Source organism: Nannobrachium achirus (assembly GCF_963921795.1).
Source record: "Nannobrachium achirus genome assembly, chromosome: 18".
Classification (NCBI taxonomy): domain Eukaryota; kingdom Metazoa; phylum Chordata; class Actinopteri; order Myctophiformes; family Myctophidae; genus Nannobrachium; species Nannobrachium achirus.
In genome coordinates this window covers 10787922-10809173 of record NC_137825.1, presented here as the reverse complement: position 1 = coordinate 10809173, position 21252 = coordinate 10787922, and the positions used below count along the sequence as shown (strand labels likewise).

General features: G+C 41.7%; 1 protein-coding gene across 2 annotated transcripts in view; it reads left to right on the top strand.

Moving 5' to 3' along the window:
• Positions 1–21252, top strand: part of dnmbp (dynamin binding protein) — a 52125-nt gene that overhangs the window by 15343 nt on the left and 15530 nt on the right. The window contains exons 2-4 of one of the 2 annotated variants that reach the window (XM_080747974.1): positions 14177–14406; positions 17761–17860; positions 20559–20706. In XM_080747974.1, the coding sequence (XP_080604100.1) occupies positions 14177–14406; positions 17761–17860; positions 20559–20706 (478 nt within the window). Of the gene's footprint in view, positions 1–14176; positions 14407–17760; positions 17888–20558; positions 20707–21252 lie in introns of both variants that reach the window. The other variant, XM_080747973.1, reaches the window with a different exon arrangement.

Here is a 21252-nt window from a genome sequence, read left to right as displayed (position 1 = left end):
CGTTGCGAAATGCGTTTTTCAGGGCAAGGAGAGAGAGAGAGATAGAGAGAGCAAGGGACCGAGTGGTGCGCGAAACGGGCAGCAGTTTGCAAACGTGACTGACATAACGTGAGGTTGATTTTTTATTTGCGTGATCCGAAATTCACTCCGATATTCGGCCCGAAAAACGCAGCAGTGTGCAACCACCTTAACTCTTGGGGAGGCCGGGATCGAACTGGGAACCATCCCATCTGGCCGCTCTACCGGCCACTCTACCCCTGAGCCACTGCCGCCGCATATGAATGCTTCAGTTTGTCTAGGTGTTTAGAAATAACGATTATCTTTTTGGAGTTTTGTCTAAGTTTATGTGCAGAGGTATTGTTAGTGTAAGCTCTCCCTCGCCATGTTCATCTACAGTATAGAGGGTATGCGCATGCATAAAGTGAATGGCAAATCGAGTGGCAAAGTGAGTTTAACATCATTTAACATTGTTTAATGCAATCATATAGGACTTTACTGTTTGGATGTATGGGCTTTCACGGCCAGAAAGTAGTTTTTTGCCATGTTAAAATAGATACAGTATATCATGACTGTCGGGCAGAAACCTCATAACTCCAAGTTTCAAATATGTATGTCTTGTGGTAAATTAAAGCCGTACTTCATCATACAAGACTGTCGCACAAAAGTAGTGAAAATAGCAGATCTACAAGCACACAACGCCTCGCGATGCGAGATGTTGTGTGCTTGTAGATCGTCTATTTTCACAATTTTAAAACATTTTAAAAATAATAACCTTAAAAGGAAGATTTTGGACACAATGTTTCCATCCCACAACGACAATATATGTGAATACAGTAGGTCTTGAGTGGTTAATATCTCTAACACACACACACACACACACACACACACACACACACACACACACACACACACACACACACACACACACACACACACACACACACACACACACACACACACACACACTCACACACACGCACACACGCACACACACTCCCTCTGTGTGCTCATTTGACCAAAGTCACTCCCAGCTCTACAAAACTTGGCTTGATATGAAGAACACCCCCCCCCCCCCCTTCACTACTAGCGTTACCGTGGCGACAGGGCATTCTTGTGTGTGGACTTTGGAGCAGAACACACAACACAGCAGTGATTGTGTGGAGGAGCGTGTACTTTACTTTTAAACTTTACCACAGTCCTTTAGTGCACGCTCGCTGGTCACTACAGGAACGTGACTGTGTGTGAATACAGTAATCTCTCTCTCGCTACTGTTGTGATCAAAGCATCGAAACCTAGCCATTGTTATGACTATTGACTATCGAAGATAACAGAAAATCTACAAGTGACACAAGTTCAAAGAAGAAGAAGAAAAAAACAAAACCTCTGATGTATGTATGGTCTAAACCATTGGTCCCCAGACATTTTAGCTCGTGATCCAAAAGAGAAATGTGATGTTTTCCTGGGGCCCAAACTAGTGAAAATAGCAGATCTACAAGCGCAACCAAGTGACCCCCAAAATAAGCTCCCCCCTTGACCCACTGTTTGGGAAATGCTGGGCTAAACAGCGGCGAGAACGGCCACTAACCCAGCCTGATGTACACCCAACAGTTTCAGCTCCTACATTGATTACCAGACCTGTTGACAAAGAAACTAGTAACTAAAGTGTTCAAATAAGTGGAGTAAAAGTATAATATTTGCCTCTGAGATGTAGTGTAGTAGAAGTAAAAGTATTGGAAATTGGAAATACTCCAATTATGTAAAAGTACCTCAAGATTGTACCCAAGTAACTGTACTACTTACTGTAGTTACTTTACTGTGTTACTGCTAACAATAAAGAGCAACCTTGAACCTTGCACTAAACTGGTTGTTTAGGCTCTGAACAGTCCAACAGGTGGATATGCGTGATTCCTAAACCCACCAGGCTTGAGTTAAGACCCGCCTCGTGGAAACGCGAGGACTTCCAGGAGTGGCTGAAATCCCTGCCTGACACATGGAGGGTGGATAAAGTCAGAGGCATGAAGACTTTTAGGTCTACTTGAGAAAAGCCTGCATTTGCACAATGCACAACTATTAATTTCTCACTACAGTGCTCAAAATAAACTGTGCTAAAAAAATCTTGAAACTGACTTAATTGTACTGTGCTTAATAAAGGGAAAACTTTGTAACTTTGCTAAAGAGAAAACACTACTGTGCTCAAAATAAAAAAACTCTTTAATTACTGATTATCAGTTAAATTGTTATGGTTTGGATATGGCTTTGGGCCTATTATGCTGCGTGTATTATATGGATCAGTAGGTAGGTAGTAGTAGGTACTTTGCACTTGAGCGAGCAGCACTAACGTTCATGGGCACTTTCATACTTAAGATTATCGAGAGGAGGCGGGTCTTAACTCAAGCCTGGTGGGTTTAGGAATCACGCGGTGGATATACTCCTCAGGGCTGGGTGGGCGTGAACAAACCAGCTTTGATTGACAGCTTCCTCACACACTCGCGTTAGATTTATTGCACCTCTGAGGGCGGAACAAGTGACCTTATTAACTCATTCTTATTGGCCCGTCGTGGGTGTTTGTGACATTTTAAAATCTGCAGCATAGCTCCGCCCAGCTCCAACCTGAACCAGAGAGACGTAAACAGTTAACCGAAAAAACACCTGCTAGGAATGTTGTTTAAGCGCTTTGAATAGAAACCAAGCAGGAGTTTGGTTTCCTTAGGAATGAAGCCAAATATGAGCTTTACGAATACACTGATTGGATTCTCATTAGAGAAATAGGATAAGAACATTAAAAAGGAAATAATAATTTATAATCCCTAAACCTATTTTGGCCATGCATGTACATAAGTTAAAATGACCAAGGTTTTTCCAAAGTGCATGTTTAGACTGTCTACTCCTCAATGGTTCAACCGGCAGTTATTTAGGCCAACTAGTGCTATAAATTAAACTAGGACCAATACAAGTGATAAGGATAGACACATTTAGTAAATCATGGCTCCACACAGTGGCAAAGGTATTCAGACGTCAAAGCCAGTTTCAAGTCATTCACATGCTTTGATATATTGCATGTGGTTCAGTGAGCGTTCAGGCTACAGGGCACCGTAACGTACTAAGGCTTAGTTTATTAGTATAGAAGCTTTCAACAACAAGCCTGGTCAAAGTTGTTTACACAAAACATTAAGAGCATTAACCGCTTAGAACCTACAGGTATGTACGTGAGATTTCAGCTGTAGGTGAACTCTGACCTTGTGTATGAATGATGAATGAAGTGAGTTGAATCTACAGTACAGTATGAGATGTGAAGGCTCTGATGAAGGCTCATAGCTGAAGTGCGGAAGCATTCGTTTATTGGTGTGTGCCAATAAAAAAAAGTTTAAATCAACCTCTGAGCTGAAAGTTACCCTCCGAGTTTACTTTGTCCTCCATTGAATTGAAATTTTGAAATGTGCTACCTTTTTTAATTTTGACACCTATATTATAGTTCATCATACAATGAATAGCAAAAATAGCAGCTCTACAAGTTACTGTATAACGCATCATTACGTGTTTTGTGTGCTTGTAAATATGTTTTGAAGTCAAGATTCTTTTTAGAATTGTTTTTAAATTGATTGAAAGTTGTGGTTTGTGGGCATATAATATGGACATGAAAGAGGAGAATGAATGATGTTTGAAGTGGTCAAACTAGCAATATAATACACGTTTAGAAGCATCATCCATGAACACAAATGGTTTCAGAAATGTCACAAAAGCAAAGTTTAAAGCCTCAATCTGTGTTTTCTTCAATCAGTTGGCTGTACTGTTGAACAGCAGCAACATGGTGTTAATGATAAACATAATTACATTTTCATGATATTTTATTAAGCTTTATTTATTCCATGTGCACATAATAAGGATGCGGCAGAAAGTCACCCTCCAAGTCATAATCCGGCTCCGGGTTTTAGCTTGTGCCACCGTGATGGTCCACATTGGGGTGTATGTGTGTGTAAGAGAGAGTTAGTGTGTGTAACCATGGTGGCTTCCCATTCATGCTCATGGTGATCTGGGCTGTGGATTGGAATGGCTCGAGCAGCCAGACAGTGGAGCGAGCTGGAGTGTTTTGTGGGTTTGTCTGTGTGAGGACTGGATCTCAGGATTACTGGTGGTAATGTGTGAACGCCCTGTCCATCTGAGGCTTGATTCTGCTGTTATCATGGAAGGACAGACGCAGGTGAGTTAAGAAGCTCTAGTTCACGTTTGACCTCCTCTCCATTATGTCTCCATTTCTCTCTCTTCCATCCGTGAACCAGTTTTGATTCATGCGTATCTGGAACACCCGTGCATGCCGTGCACAAGGCTGTGAATTGTTCATTGTGCGTGTTGTGTGTTTTCTAAAGGTTTCGAGTGCATCGGCAGTTTTGTTTTGTTTTGTTTGAGCAGAGCTTGTAAGATTCATAGAGACAACTACTGCATACAAAAGAGTAAGACTGTAGTAGGACGTCAATTCTTAAGTGCTTGCTATGAAAAATGGTGACACTATTTTTGTTTTGTCAAAGCTCATCATTTATAATAGTAGAATGTCACTGCAGTTCTCTCTGGAAACAATGGCGTCTTAATGAACGTGAAAACTGTTGTCCCCTTTCTGGGATGTCATCAGAATCACGTTTTATTGTCACATCACAGGTTTACACAGGCGGGAAACAGTGGGTGTGAAATGTGTTGTCATAATACAGGAGGTGAAGAATCTGCCCACAGTCCCTTGTGTTGTGCGCTTGTAGGTCTGCCACTTCCACTGATTGATATACGTGTACAACAAAGTGTATATAGGGTTTGAGTGGTTTAGGAACATGCATGCTCTTTCTCAATTGCATAGCAGTGCAAGGCACCTGGAACTTTAATTTCCATCTACCTGCTTGTGTTCTGACTGATTCTGTTCTATACACTGACTGGTGTCTTTGGTGAGCAGTAAGCACTGGTTTGACAATCCTTGTGTGGCAGTCAAGTGTTGATGAACTGATGCAAACATTTGGTCTTAACTCCAGTCCTAGTGGACCCAGTGATTCATTCCTGTGCTGGTTTTCTATTCAACCGGCTCGTCAGCTGCGTTCACCTGGGCTTTCCAGGTATCAATTAGTCATTAAGTAGATGAGCTAGAATGAAAACCAGGAGTGAATAAATGATTTTTATTTAAAGCAGTGGCTCTCAAAGTGGTGTTCAGGGCCATGCAGGCTTCCTTAAGGGGGTTCCAAAGAGATCTTTACAGGTCTGCAAATGGACCCTTACAGGTCCTGGGTCTGTTTGGTTCCATTCTTACACTCTCAGAGTTATGGGGGACCCTGACACTTAAAAAGGTTATAACGATTTATAAAGCAATACCATGTTGGTGTCAGTCAGCCTACAGTATGTATAGGGCTGTCACGATATGACATTTTACATGACGATTAATTGTCACTCAGATAATTGGCGATTAACGATTTAATTGTGTTTTTGTCGTTGATAATTACATTTCTGTTTGGCTTTTAGGCTTTGAAGTTGCATATAGTAGATATGACACATAACCTAAATATACAAATACATTACTGACATATTTGACAACTTACTACTTAAAAAATAACATTGATAGTGGAAATAGCCGATCTACAAGCTCACAACGCGTCGCGATGCGACGCGTTGTGAGCTTGTAGATCTGCTATTTCCACTGTTTCTGACATTTTTCAACATTCACGATTATGACGATTATGACGATTATGACAAAATAATTGCGATAATGTCAAATAATCACGATTAGACGATTATGTAATAATTGTGACAGCCTACAGTATGTATGCTGCGAACATCCTCGCAAAAAAGATGAAAGCATCTCTTTTGGGAGAGAAGCAGCCATTCATTCCTGGCATGATGTTGATAAGCATCAGTAACATTATACACATGCAGAAGGATCCTAGCCTTGTTTTCCAGGGTCTCCACAAGCCCACAGCAACCCACTCACCCCAGCAACCACCCTAACACCCACCCCAGCACCCACCCTAACACCCACCCTAACACCCACCCTAACACCCACCCCAGCACCCACCCACCGGGTGTTCCCTGCTCTCCCCATAAAAACAGTGCCACAATCTATTACTTCCACTCCACCCTTGCCCCTTTGTGTGTGTGTGTGAGTGCGTGCACGAGCGAGCACTCCATCGTCACCAGTATACTTTGGTGCATATTTGTGTTTGACCGATATGGATTATCTTTTTCAGACGATATGATAATGAAGTAAAAGCTGGCTGATAATAGTAGGTCATACGAAAATAGCCGTTCTGCAAGCTAACAACCTGTTGTATGAGTGAGCTTTATATTTTTGTCTGCTTTTGAAAACGCCTTTTTTGAAATATTTGCAAACATTTCTGAAAATGCACCTGCACAGTTACAGTACCCTGCATGATAAGTAAGTCATGCTGAGCCAAGAGGCCCATAGGGCAGGAGCCTATCTCCTGTTTCTGTAGCGTGAGGCAGCTTGATGTACAAGTACTGTACACCCCCTGGACATGATGCTAGTATGTCACAGGGACTTGCCCCCAATCCAACCCTTGATGCTGAGTGCCAAGCAGGGAGGCACTGGGTCCCATTTTTCATTTTTAGTCTTTGGTTTGACTCTAACCACAAAGCCACTGAGCTGGTTACCCTGCATGCTAACTGATCAGTGTACCTGTTCTTTTTCTTCATTTGAAAAGAGATGATATTCAATATTCCCATTGGATTGTGTGTTCCTTGAAGTGATGTGATTGGCTGTGTTGTTAGATGGGTGCTCCTGTACACTCAGATTGTTATCTTGGCTGGCAGAACAACAGTCACTGTGGAATCTGACCCCTGGCTGATGTTGGTACAGCATTCACACAACACCTGATTGTCATCACATTACTTTGCACCAGGTTACTTATATTGGTCATATTATGGAAAATTCAATATAGAAAACCATGTAAAGTGAAGGTAAAAAAAAGAAAAAAAAAATAATTACATAGTTTTTAGTTTGTCATTTGTCATTATTGTATGTGTCGGCTCACAAAATATTTTGAAATTGAAAAATTGAAAATATGAAAAAATATGACATTTGAAAAGGTTTTGCCTATAATGACCTGCCCAGAATATGGACGCCAGGCCAGGGTTGATGTGGTTAAAACATCCGCTGAACAGCAAAGACACACAGACAGACAGACAGACAGATGGACATTACAGACAGACAGACAGTACAGGTCTTGGTTGAAAGGAGTGCCTTGCTCGTGGGCGGTCCTTTGTGCTGAGTGTTGAATGGTTGAAAGGCTGACTAACATGGTTGGTATCAGTGGTAGGTTAATAATGCATTCTTGAAAGTCTGCTGTTTCCTGTTGGCGTGGGTGAGACTGACACAGACGGCGTACCTTGTACCACCTGGTACTGCTAGTTACTGTAACCAAAGCCTTTGTCTTTTGAATGCCACACTGTGTGGGTGTGTGTGTGTGTGTGTCTGAATAGTACACAGATACTGAGCCTAGTCATTATATTGTTGCTTTCGTGCAACAATATATCTCTCTGTATCTCCATATTTTAACAGTTTTTTTGGGGGGTCAAATTAACACCCTACTTGATCACACAACAGTGTCACGCAAAAGCATCAAAAGTAGCAGATATACAAGCTCAAAACGCACTGTGAACAGACAACGTTGTTAGCTTGTAGATCTGCTACTTTTTGCAGTTTTGTTAATGTGAATCCTAAAAGGTAACAGGTTTGGACAGATGACAGAGACAATATATACACAGTCAATGAACAGAAGACCTTATGTGCTACCTAGCACGAAGAGGATTAAGCTAAGCAATGAACAGAACAATATACAAAACAATCACTAGGGATGGGTATCGTCTGCGCTACTTTTAATGGTATCGATTGCATGACATCGATACTATCGGGTATCGGTTCACGTAAAAACGAACGATACCTCGTTTCGATACTCTGGAAGGCACCCCTGGCCGGTCGCATCTGTAACAGTTGGGCTACTGAGAGTTTAATGACTGCTTTAGTAGGCTACACTCGTTACTGTGAAAAATAGTCGACAATTGCCTATAATGTTTATTATTATGATGATTATCCAACGTCTATACTCTATACTCTCGGCTCCGCCACACTGTGTGATCATGGTCGAAAATGGTATCGAAAAGGGATTCGTATCGATTCCCAGGTATCGAAAAAGGTATTGTATCGATTCAAAGGTGAACGATACCCATCCCTAACAATCACCAACGCAAATGGAAGATTACACTATCATACAGCAAGGAAAAGCCATCTCACAGTGTCTCTGTGTATGCAGTAGGCTATATTGTCTCTGATCGGGTGGAAACCTCATGTCCAAAACTTTCCAGTATTCAAATTCAAAAATGGCAAAAGTAGCTGATCTACACGATCTGCTACTTTTGATGCTCTTGTCCTGTGTGACACTGTAGTATGATCAAGTAAAGCATTCATTCATTCATTCAATCATTCATTCATTCAATCATTCATTCATGCATTCATTCATTCATTCATTCATTCAGGTAAAAGAAAACATGTTAACAAGTTAAAATATGGAGATAAGAGGTTTCTGTTCCGACAGCAACACTATACTTTGTATACTGGATATATTGTATACTGGCTTCGTGAGCATGTAGATCTGCTATTTTCACAATAGAACGTGTTATACAAAATGTAATGCCTCAACTCTTAGTGCTCGTCAGGGTGGAGGGGTCCCCAGTTAAAATATGATTATTTTGGGGGTCTTGAGAACCACTGGCTTAGGAGTTGAGAGCGGCTGCTTGGGAATCAGAAGGTTCCCGGTTTTGATCCCAGGCTGGATCCCCATCTGTTACTGTCAAAGTGTCCTTGAGCAAGAACCCCGTTACCCCCTAATATGCTCCCGATGAGCAGGTTGGTGCCTTGTAGGGTGTGTGTGCACATTTTGTCTGTGAATATGCCCCTCTTGATTATGCGGTGAGGGACAATAGAAAAGTGGAATTCGAATCAAGAGAAGTGGGTCAGAATGTTGATGAACTGTTTTTGTTGCTTTTGATGCTGATAATATCTCTGTAGTTTATGTGTGTGAAGTGGGGCGTGTGATTTATGGATGTGTGGGATGCACACGATGCTTGGGAGTGAAGGGGATTGGTGCCAATTAAGCACGGGGAGTCTATTGTTTTAACTATCTCTCTATTCTGCATTCCTGAGTCCAACAACTGAATACTGTGTTCTCGTGTGTGTGTGGTGGAGACAATTATAACTTGTGTTGGAACTATCAGTTCGAGTAACTATTCTATTGATCACTTTTTCCATTAAATCAAAGAATCAAGTTTAATTAAAATATCAACAAATCGACACAAAAAGGATTGGTTTTGATTGTTAGGACCACAATAGAAACGAGTCCCCAGGATCTATTTGTGTTATCCTTTTAGCATGAATGTCTGGCTGTACCTTGTTGGCATCTTGTTGATCAGTGGCTCAGGGGTAGAGTTGCCGTCTTAGAACACGGAGGTTTCCCAAAGGTTTCCCAGTTCGATCCCGGGCTCCCTCAGAGTTAGTGTCTCGAGTCCTTGAGCAAGACTCTGAACCCCTAGTTGCTCCAGGTGAGCAGGACAGGTTGGTGCCTTGCATGGTTTCCTCTGCCATTGGTGTATGAATGGTTGAATGTAATGCACAATATCTGTAAAGCGCCTTGGATAAAAGCGCTATATAAATGCACCATTTACCATTTACCAATTTGTTGGATTATCTTTTCAATCGCTACAGTTTTTTCACTGTTACAACGTTTGCATTCATTTTTAAAAGAGAGGCTTCCATGGCGGCTGGTAAAACAGAGACGGAGATAAGGACCTCTCTCTGGGTCTTATCTGAGGCTCATGGAGATGTTTGGTTTGGGTTAGGAGGGCTGGGGGTGAGTGGGTTGAGGTAATGATGATGGAAGGTGTGGACAGAGGATCACAGTGACAGACATTGTCCTGGTCACTGTCAACCTGGAATCCCTCTTTTAGACAGGGCATTACAGGCAGATGTTAAACGTTTTCACGTCAAAATGTTTTCAAATTTTTCATTTTTCCCTTCACAATATAAAATGAATAGCAAAAAATAGATCTACAAGCTTACTTTGATCTTGTCGATCACATGTTTAGATCTGCTATTTATGTGACAAATAAGAGATTAAAGTAAGAGTCAAGATACCTGCACTGGGTTTCTGAATGAGGGAACATGCACTGTAATGCACTGTAATGTACATCTTATCATTGATACATCTCAGCTATTGCTGTACTACCAATGAATATATGAATGAATACTGTACATCTACATAAGATGTCAAACCATTGTGTGAGTGTGTGTGGTGGGGGTGGGGGGTCTGGGGTCTGTGGAGATAAATTGCAGTTAAGCGTAATTAATGTCATTAGCCAGGGACAGCATCTGTTGAAGGAGTGGTGGTGATGTCACCCTACTGTAAGTCACCAGCAACAAGGCACTAAATCTGAGACACCAGTAGTGCTTACACACACACACACACACACACACACACACACACACACACACACACACACACACACACACACACACACACACACACACACACACGCACACGTGCGCGCGGTGGCTTTTCAGAGTCCCAACGATGATGACACATTTGAGATCTGATCACGATTGCAGATGGTGATAGACCACAGATTAACAGTGTTTTGTGAAACAGTGCAACATTCATTCTAAACCATTTGAAAAGCCATTTAAAGTTTTTCTGTTTCAAACTATTGTCAGCAAACGAGTAAAAAGAAAACTTTATTTTACTTAAGCATTACATGCCCAAACGAAATGGATAATTTGCCCTAATAAGCAAGATTGAAAGTGGTTAATAATTGAGACACATTGTTTACATGGTGTTGATACCGATTTAAAAAAAAAGAATCTGCAGCCTGGCTGGCATGTGTTTCTGGATGACACAAACTTGACACAGGAACAGTAGCAGCACTGCTGCTTGTCGTTACTGTCAGGCCACCCACACTGCATTCACTGTGGGATGCACTGCATGTACAGCATGTGGTCATTCACATCAGCTTGAAGCTGTGATCCAGAATTCCAGACTACTTATTTTAATGAGTAAAATGTACATTTAACTTAACTAGATAAGCTGGTCTCCCTACTCTACCACTGAACATTTAGACCTAGATGTTGGGTCGAATATCTGCACTGCTTGAATAGTAGAACCACCTGTAGCAACATGAGTGGAAGTGGCTCAGGAGGTAGAGAGGACGGACGCCTGGGGAAACTTTACAGTTCGATCCTTGGCTCCCCAAGGGTTAGTGTCGAAGTGTGCTTAAGCAAGACACTGAACCCCTAATCGCTTCTGATGAACAGGTTGGTGCCTCGCGTAGTTTACGCTGCCATCGGTTTATGAATGTGTAAAGTTGTCTGTTTGTGCTTATTTCATGTATTGCATGGTATTGTTTGTTTTTTATTGCATTGTTGTTTGCTCTTTGTTTTTAACATTGAGTTAAAGTGAGTTTGAGTTGAGTGTGTGTGAATGGGTGAATGCGATGCACAATCATTGTAAAGCGTTTTGGATAAAGGCACTATATCCACAAGTTTCCTCGGGAGCTTACTGGAGACTATCAGGACCAAACTTCCGGGTTTAACAGCAGACATACAAGCTCACGTCGTGTCGCAGATGCAACCGTTGTGAGCTTGTAAATCGGCGGCGGAAGCTCGGTGCAGACGTCTGCGCAATGCACTATGGGGCGTTGGAAACTCGTGGATAAATGCACCGTTTACCAATATCTCTCCTGGCCAAGCGGGGATTCCCTCTTGACCTGACCATAGATATTTTGGTCTCCCATGTGGGAGACCCCGGGTTCAAATCCCGGTTGGTTCGACCTCTCTATGTTCGGGAGACGACATGAAACGTAGTAATAATAATAATGACTATCAGCCAGTGCATAGCAGCGACCTGTCATCACTCAGTTGACTAGACGACAGTTACTGCTTGTTATAGTGTGATGTGGAGCACGGTGACAGTCTCTACCCCTCCTGTCTCTCTCTTTGTCTCTCAGGCCTGATTTACACAGCGTCTTACAAAAGTGTTGCACACCGAAAATAGCCAGTTTACGAGGTCTTACAACTGAGCATAAATTAGACATCCCTCTCTCTCGCTCTTTCTCGCTCTTTCTTTCTCTCTCTTGTCTCTCAAGATTCAATAACTTTATTGCCATGTCAACATAGTTGATAGAGATTTGTCTTGGTTCACTCTCAGACGTAAAACATAAAACAAGGACATTGTAGCTGCATAGTCATACCACATACGAACAGCCATAAACACATAAAAAAGAAACAACGGGAAACAATACCCAGCAGCATAGAAAAGTGCATACATGCATATTCTCCTCGTCTTTCTCTCCTGTCTCTACAAAAGTGTTGCACGCCGAAAGTAGACAGTTTACGACGTCTTACAACTGAGCATAAATTAGACATCCCTCTCTTGTCTCTCTCCTCTCTCTCTCTCTCTCTCTCTCCCGTCTCCACAAAAGTGTTGCACGCCGAAAATGGACAGTTTACGGCACCGTACATCATAGCATAAATTAGACATCCCTCTCTCTCTCTCCTCCTCTCTCTCTCTCTCTCTCTCTCTCTCTCTCTCTCTCTCTCTCTCTCTCTCTCTCTCTCTCTCTCTCTCTCTCTCTCTCTCTCTCTCCTCTCTCTCTCCCCGGTCTCAGGGGGTCCATACGTCTCTAGTTGCTGTCACAGTCCCATTGTGGACGGGAGACAAAAGAGCTCCCGAGTCGCCCTCCACGTTTCAGTCCCATTGATACGAGGCAGCGGTGCGTACCAAAACCCTCCGCGGGCTCTCCCTCCAGTCCCTGGCAGCCCAGATAAGCGGCCCTTTGGCTGCTCCGAGCCGCACGCACACACACACACACACACACACACACACACACACACACACACACACACACACACACACACATCAAAGGGCTGAGGAGAGAGCGGTGGATGTTGGGGGGCGGGGCGGGATGTCAGGACTGGTAGTTTGTGGTTTGGGCGGCGTTTGGGTGAACGACTAGGAAACGATGGGATGGGAACTTTCTCTGTCTCTCAGGTTGTTTTTCCTTCTGTTTCTGTTTCCCATGTTCAGTTGGGAGTTTTTCTTAATTACATTTTATCTGAATTATTTTATTTATACCGGTACTTATTAATACTAGTGTTGTCAGTGTGTACAGTGCTATACTGTATGTGCTATGATGGCATCAGTACCTGTTCGTTCTCGCCGTGTCATTCATACGAGACACGCAGTGATATTTCTCATGTGTCTGTGTCTTTGCGTTGACATTGCTTCTAATTGTGGCGCATGTCGTTTCTGGGAAGCCTTCTGGTCCGACCAGACCACACTGGGAGCCTGTATGCGCTCCCATGGTAAGGCATCAGAACACACGTCAAATGTGAAGGCGATTGGTTGGATGGTTCTCCAGATAAGCAAAGGACAGATACAAATACAGTATACACATAAAGGGATTTCTGGAATGTATATAGATGATACTGTACTCTATTGTTGCTTTATAGAAATGTTTGTCAAAATCAAAGTTCACTTTCCAATACAGTTGCAACAACATTTTGTGTTTAGTTTTCTAGAAAATTACTAAGTACTTGCAAAAGATGGCCCAGCGTGGCTCATTTCAACATCATTCTTTTCATGCGCCTGGGAAACAGATGGTCCCTGGTTCATGTCCCCGCCTCCAGTGTCCTTGAGCAAGACTCTTAACTGCTCACGGATGTTGCCTCCGTAGTGCCCACTGCTGTAATGTATGTGCAAATAATATACAGTGACAAATACCTCAAATGAGAGGGAACCAAATTACTTTTGCTGTCTTTGTAGGCTAGTACACCTATTGATAGGTGTACTAGCCTAGTAAACGACCAACTTCCGTTATCCAGGAATTAAATGGTTTCCGGAAGAGGGCGGGTACGAGGCTATAGGTGTACAGTAGGCTGACAGGAAACAGGGAGAGAGATGGGGGGGGGGGTGACACACACAGCAAGAATCGGGATTCGAACCTGCAACGCTGCAAGGCTGGATTACCAGCCTAGGTGCCCTGAACCACTACCCTGTGGCCCAGGCCGGAACCAAATAACTTTTTATTATTATTATTATTATTATTATTGTTCTAAATATTTCCTCTCCCTCCCTGTGTGTTCCAGAGCTGACACTGCTGTCCTCCCAGCCCAAGGCCTTAGACTCCACCCCGGTGTCCGGCAGCATGCCTCCCATCACCAGCAGCAGCACCACCGCAGCCCCGGAGGACCCCGAGCTGCGCATGCAGGAGAAGAGGCGCATGGTCATAGAGGAGCTGCTGCAGACAGAGAAGGACTACATCAAAGACCTGCAGATGTGTGTGAAGGAGATCATCCTGCCTCTGCAGCGCAAACAGGTGAGCAGATCTATTTTTCATTCTACTGCTCTGACCTGACACAATGTGGAATGATGCCCTGACACCGGGAAAATCCCAGTTGGGCGGTGTCCCAGTTGGGCGAACAGACTGTAATTATTGTCCACGACATTGCAAGTGGCGCGAAGGCCAGCGGACCTTGGTCCTGCTCTTCGCGCCCCAGCGCCGCAGACGCGAGTGCCCGCGAAGAGCGAGTTACGAAGCCGTGGTGAATGCAATCGTTATATTTATGCGCACGATAAACACATGAATGGGATGAAGATCGCTGGCTTTACAGTCTGTTTGCCCAACTGGGACACCGCCCAACTGGGACACCGCCCAACTGGGACACCGCCCAACTGGGACTAGCCCCTGACACCACGCATTAAGACCCGGAACGCACCTGTGTCACTTCAACCATTATTTTGTACTTTTAGCTATTCAAAAATAGCTGATCTACAAGCTCTACGAGCTTGTAGATCTGCTATTTTTTTTAAGTCATAGAATTCTAGGGTTCCTTGACATGAAAATGTCACAGAAACATGCATTTTTCAGAAGACTGTTATGATTTAAAAGACATTTTGTAGAATCGGCTCCTCGGGTCTTAAAGGGTTTTAAAGGATATTCAATTCAATTCAGACTTTATTCCAGACCCCATAGAAAGGAGATGACATTCACTGCTGTCATTTGTCCTTTTTCACCTTTGTACATAATAGTGTTTTGTATTTGTTAATGACATTTACTGTATTGTATTGTGTTGAATGCATACAATACATTTACTTTACTGTACATGGTACAGTACTGTAGGTGTTTAGCTGATGGGATAGGCCTTATTGTCCCTCATGGGGCAATTTGGCTTTACAACAGCAGTCAACACACTGGCTACACATCACCCAGTAATTAACACCGCTGGTGTGTGAATGTAATGCACATTGTAAAGCGCCTTGTACAAAAGGTGCTATATAAATGCAACCATTTAGCAATTCATAAATCATACGGTGGTTTTCATCATCATGCAATTGCAATGACCTAGAAACCCAACATCCCAGGGAACAAAATATGATCTCAGATCGGTGTTGTTTTTGGCCCTTCTAGAATAACAGATACTGTACCTCCTCTATGATAGAATAACAGATAGCTGCTCTCTGTCTCTGATAGCAGGAGGTGCTGAACCTCCCCCTGGTGCCCAATGACTGGCTCTGACTTGATAAACATCCAATCCAACTTTATTTGTAGAGCACATTTTAAAACAACACCGTTGACCAGAATACGTCGAAGAGACACACATAAGAGCACCAGAAACACAAACCAGAGAGAATCATACAAGTAAAGAATTTAAACACAAATAAGCTCATAAAATAGCAGCTGATAAAATGTTAAGTTAAATTCAAACTGGATTAACCCATTTACTGTAGGCCCAGAATTATTGAATGCTTTAACTATTGAAAAATAGCAGATATACAAGCTCACAGCGCGGCACCGAGTGCCGCGCTGCGAGCTTGTAGATCTGCTATTTTTGAAAAAGTTGTGAAAATGTGTGCAAATCTTTGAATATATGTATTTTTAAAGCGAACGTTTGTAACTCAAATTTTGCTTCTGGGTGGTCCCTGGAACTAAATATTTTGACATGGGGGTCCGTGGCCAAATACATATAATTTTGGGGGTCCTTCACATGAAAAAGTTTGAGAACCACTGACATAGTAGTCTCTCAAGAACAAACTAACTGAGCTCCAGTTAAGTGAAAAGGACCTTTTCTTTGATGATGGCTATAGCCAGATTGCTGACATAGAAACATAGATTTTTCCAAAAACCTTAGAAGGATTCAAAAGACACTTACAGAATCGGGTCACAATTCAAATTTTCACGATTAAAAAAAAAAATGGCAGATCTACAAGCTCGCAGCGTGCGCTGTGAGCTTGTATATCTGCTAGTTTTCAATAGTTAATGCATAAAATAATAATACACTATAAGGTGTACCCGTTCTAAATTGGTTAACGGCTTGTGAATAAAAAAAGTGTTTTAAGACAACCATGGCTGAGATCATTCTAGTTGGTGCCAATGGTCCTATGGCTAAAGTTTAACACATTTAGGCCTGAACACATTATGACGCAATATTTTATGCTTTAACTATTGAAAAATAGCAGATATACAAGCTCACAGCGCGGCACCGAGTGCCGCGCTGCGAGCTTGTAGATCTGCTATTTTTGAAAAATCGTGAAAATTAGAATTTTGACCCGATTCTATAAGTGTCTTTTGAATCCTTCTAATATTTTTAGAAAAAAAACCCTATGTTTCTTTGTCAGCAATCTGGCCAGCCATCGTCAAAGAAAAGGTCCTTTTCACTCAACTGGAGCTCAGTTAGTCTGTTCTCGAGAGACTACTATGTCAGTGGTGCTCAAACCTTTTCATGTGAAGGACCCCCAAAATGATATTTATTTGGCCACGGACCCCCATTTCAAAATATTTAGTTCCAGGGACCACCCATGAAGCAAAATTTGAGTTACAAACGTTCGCTTTGAAAATACATATATTCAAAGATTTGCACACATTTTCACGACTTTTTCAAAAATAGCAGATCTACAAGCTCGCAGCGCGGCACTCGGTGCCGCGCTGCAAGCTTGTATATCTGCTATTTTTCACTGGTTAAAGCAGTCAATAATTTCTAGGCCTTTAACACATTTTCCCAGTCTGTTTTGTATTAACCACCTTAACCCTGGCGTCCTTATTTGACCAATGTCATTACAGGCAAAAATGTTCCAATGTTTTAATTATTATTATTTTAATTGAAGACATGTTGTGAGCTTGTAGATTTTTACGCTCTTGGTTGCGTAAAGAAGTACGTGGGTCTTAAGTGGTTAACCGTGCTGAGGTTACCAAACCAACGAAGTATTGCAAACGTGAAATCTCGACTCATTAAAATATGAATAAAACATTTTCATGACGCTTGTGTGCGACAAACCACAGCGCCCAAATATTTGTTCCTCCGTCCAAAAGCGTGTTTTATTCGTTTTAATGAAGACAGAAACATTAGAATGCCTTAGGACAAGTGGTTTTCAACCAGTGGTCCGGGGACCACCAGTGGTCCTTGAGATGGTCTGAGAGGCTAAATCTCATCAAATGGTGGTGGTCTGTGGCTAAATAAAAAGACATCATAAAAAATAATCATAATGGCAGATCTACCAGCTCACAACGCCTTGCAATGCGAGGGGTTGTGAGCTTGTAGATCGGAAATTTTCAAAATGTTTGCCTCTTTCTTCTACTCCCCACCCACAGGTTGAGAACCACTGCCTTGGTGGGTGACAGTGAACTCAATAATATTGTTCTAACGCTTGTCTTGTCTCCATGTGTGTCTTAAAGGTGCAGAACGTGGATTTTGAAGGACTCTTCGGAAACCTCAGTTCCGTCATCGACCTGTCCCAACGGCTCTACAGGGCTCTGCAAGACACCGACTCTATCGGTAACCACTCTATTGGTTACTGTATTGGTAAAATAACCACCCTGTCTTTATTTAAACCTTTACAACTCTATCGGTAACCACTCTATTGGTTACTGTATTGGTAAAATAACCACCCTGTCTTTATTTAAACCTTTACAACTCTATCGGTAACCACTCTATTGGTTACTGTATTGGTAAAATAACCACCCTGTCTTTATTTAAACCTTTACAACTCTATCGGTAACCACTCTATTGGTTACTGTATTGGTAAAATAACCACCCTGTCTTTATTTAAACCTTTACAACTCTATCGGTAACCACTCTATTGGTTACTGTATTGGTAAAATAACCACCCTGTCTTTATTTAAACCTTTACAACTCTATCGGTAACCACTCTATTGGTTACTGTATTGGTAAAATAACCACCCTGTCTTTATTTAAACCTTTACAACTCTATCGGTAACCACTCTATTGGTTACTGTATTGGTAAAATAACCACCCTGTCTTTATTTAAACCTTTACAACTCTATCGGTAACCACTCTATTGGTTACTGTATTGGTAAAATAACCACCCTGTCTTTATTTAAACCTTTACAACTCTGATACTCTATTGGTTACTGTATTGGTAAAATAACCACCCTGTCTTCATTTAAACCTTTACAACTCTATCGGTAACCACTCTATTGGTTACTGTATTGGTAAAATAACCACCCTGTCTTTATTCAAACCTTTACAACTCTATCGGTAACCACTCTATTGGTTACTGTATTGGTAAAATAACCACCCTGTCTTTATTTAAACCTTTACAACTCTATCGGTAACCACTCTATTGGTTACTGTATTGGTAAAATAACCACCCTGTCTTTATTTAAACCTTTACAACTCTGATACTCTATTGGTTACTGTATTGGTAAAATAACCACCCTGTCTTCATTTAAACCTTTACAACTCTATCGGTAACCACTCTATTGGTTACTGTATTGGTAAAATAACCACCCTGTCTTTATTTAAACCTTTACAACTCTATCGGTAACCACTCTATTGGTTACTGTATTGGTAAAATAACCACCCTGTCTTTATTTAAACCTTTACAACTCTATCGGTAACCACTCTATTGGTTACTGTATTGGTAAAATAACCACCCTGTCTTTATTTAAACCTTTACAACTCTGATACTCTATTGGTTACTGTATTGGTAAAATAACCACCCTGTCTTTATTTAAACCTTTACAACTCTATCGGTAACCACTCTATTGGTTACTGTATTGGTAAAATAACCACCCTGTCTTCATTTAAACCTTTACAACTCTATCAGTAACCACTCTATTGGTTACGGTATTGGTAAAATAACCACCCTGTCTTTATTCAAACCTTTACAACTCTATCGGTAACCACTCTATTGGTTACTGTATTGGTAAAATAACCACCCTGTCTTTATTTAAATCTTTACAACTCTATCGGTAACCACTCTATTGGTTACTGTATTGGTAAAATAACCACCCTGTCTTTATTTAAACCTTTACAACTCTATCGGTAACCACTCTATTGGTTACTGTATTGGTAAAATAACCACCCTGTCTTTATTTAAACCTATTACAACTCTATCGGTAACCACTCTATTGGTTACTGTATTGGTAAAATAACCACCCTGTCTTTATTTAAACCTTTACAACTCTATCAGTAACCACTCTATTGGTTACTGTATTGGTAAAATAACCACCCTGTCTTTATTTAAACCTTTACACCCGGGGAAGCATCTGTGTCATTCTAGATTCTAGCTATATACTTTTTCTGAAAACTCGTAGGATTTAGAACGGTGGATTAGTTCAGCGGTCCTCAAAAATAGCAGATGTACAAGCTCACAGTACAGCACATTGGGCAGTGCAATCTTTAACATTTTGAACATACGGTATTCTCTTCTGGCGTTCCCTCGCACAATACCTTTCCAGATGAGGGGCCGCAACCGAATAAAATACCTTGGCACATTTAATTTTAGAACTACTGATTTAGAATGCATTTGTAGACTCTGCCTCTGGTCTGTTGACTCTGAACATAATGGTTCATTTTATGGTCATAAAACATGTGACTGAGTGGTAGAGCTGTCATTGTAAAAGAATCCAAAGCAGAAAGTTACTGTTAACCCACTTTAACCCTGTGGTCCCTCTTTGGTCTCTCACTCTTTTGGTTGGGTCGAATCAAAGTGAGCTCAACCTTTCCATTATTTTTTTTAAAATGGGGTTTAATTTTGTTCTGTATTCTGATAGTAATCATTGCTATAGAGTGTTCTGTAACAGGAGTCTTCCCGTCTCTTCCAGCTCTTTAGTAAACCGAAAATACATGTTTAGGTCAGGATACCAATTTCCATCCAATCATGAGAGAGAACTCATACAGGATTAGCAAGTGAAATCAGAAGCGATGCCCATGCAGAATGGGATCATTATAACATTTATCGATACATGGCTTTTCTCTCCTGATTGTTAAAACTGGTGACCCACCTGAAAATGCATTTTCTGCTTACTAAAGAGCCGGGGAGACAAAATATAGAGCTTATAAAAACTTTAGTTTAAGTTTTAACCATCAAATATCACTTCTTACAGTACTAAAACCTTTTTGTAGTAACCATGAAATATCACTTTCAGCACCACTTAACACTAACAGTACAGTGGTTTTAAGTGTACGTACGGGCCAACATCTCTGTGTTCTCTGTGTCTCTCTTTAGGCAAGGTGTTCCTGGACTTCAAGTCTGAGCTGGAGGAGGTGTACAGGATCTACTGCCAGAACCACGACGATGCCATCTCCCTGCTGGAGACCTACGAGAAGGACGACAGCATCCAGCGCCACGTGCTGGAGTGTCTGGACAAGCTCAGGTGAGACTGAGTGAGACGCGATGCTCTGAACTCGCTTAGTGCACACGCTAGATCGGTGGTTCTCAACCTTTTCAGGCCGCAACCCCCAACATTAATCATATTTGAACTGGGGACCCCCCCACCCTGACGAGCACTAAGAGTTGAGGCATAACATTTTGTATAACACGGTTCTATTGTGAAAATAGCAGATCTACATGCACACAACGCCTCGCAACGCGAGGCGTTGTGGGCATGTAGATCGGTTATTTTCATAATTTCTAGCCAATGTTTCATTTGTCATTTTAGAGGTATTAAAAAGTACTTAAATTGTCACTTTAGAAATGTACATAAACCCTCTATACACTTAAACTTTATGTTGGTTTGTTTACTGTTGAGTGAGAAAACAAAGTTGCACAAGTTAATCATCTGGGGACCCCGAGCTGACCCATAGGTTGAGAACCACTGCACTAGAGTGAGAGTTGAGAAAGACATTGTTGGTCAATTAACGAGTCGGCGAGATGCGGCATGCGTATGTGAAGTGTTTGAAAGCATGGTAATAATTAATGA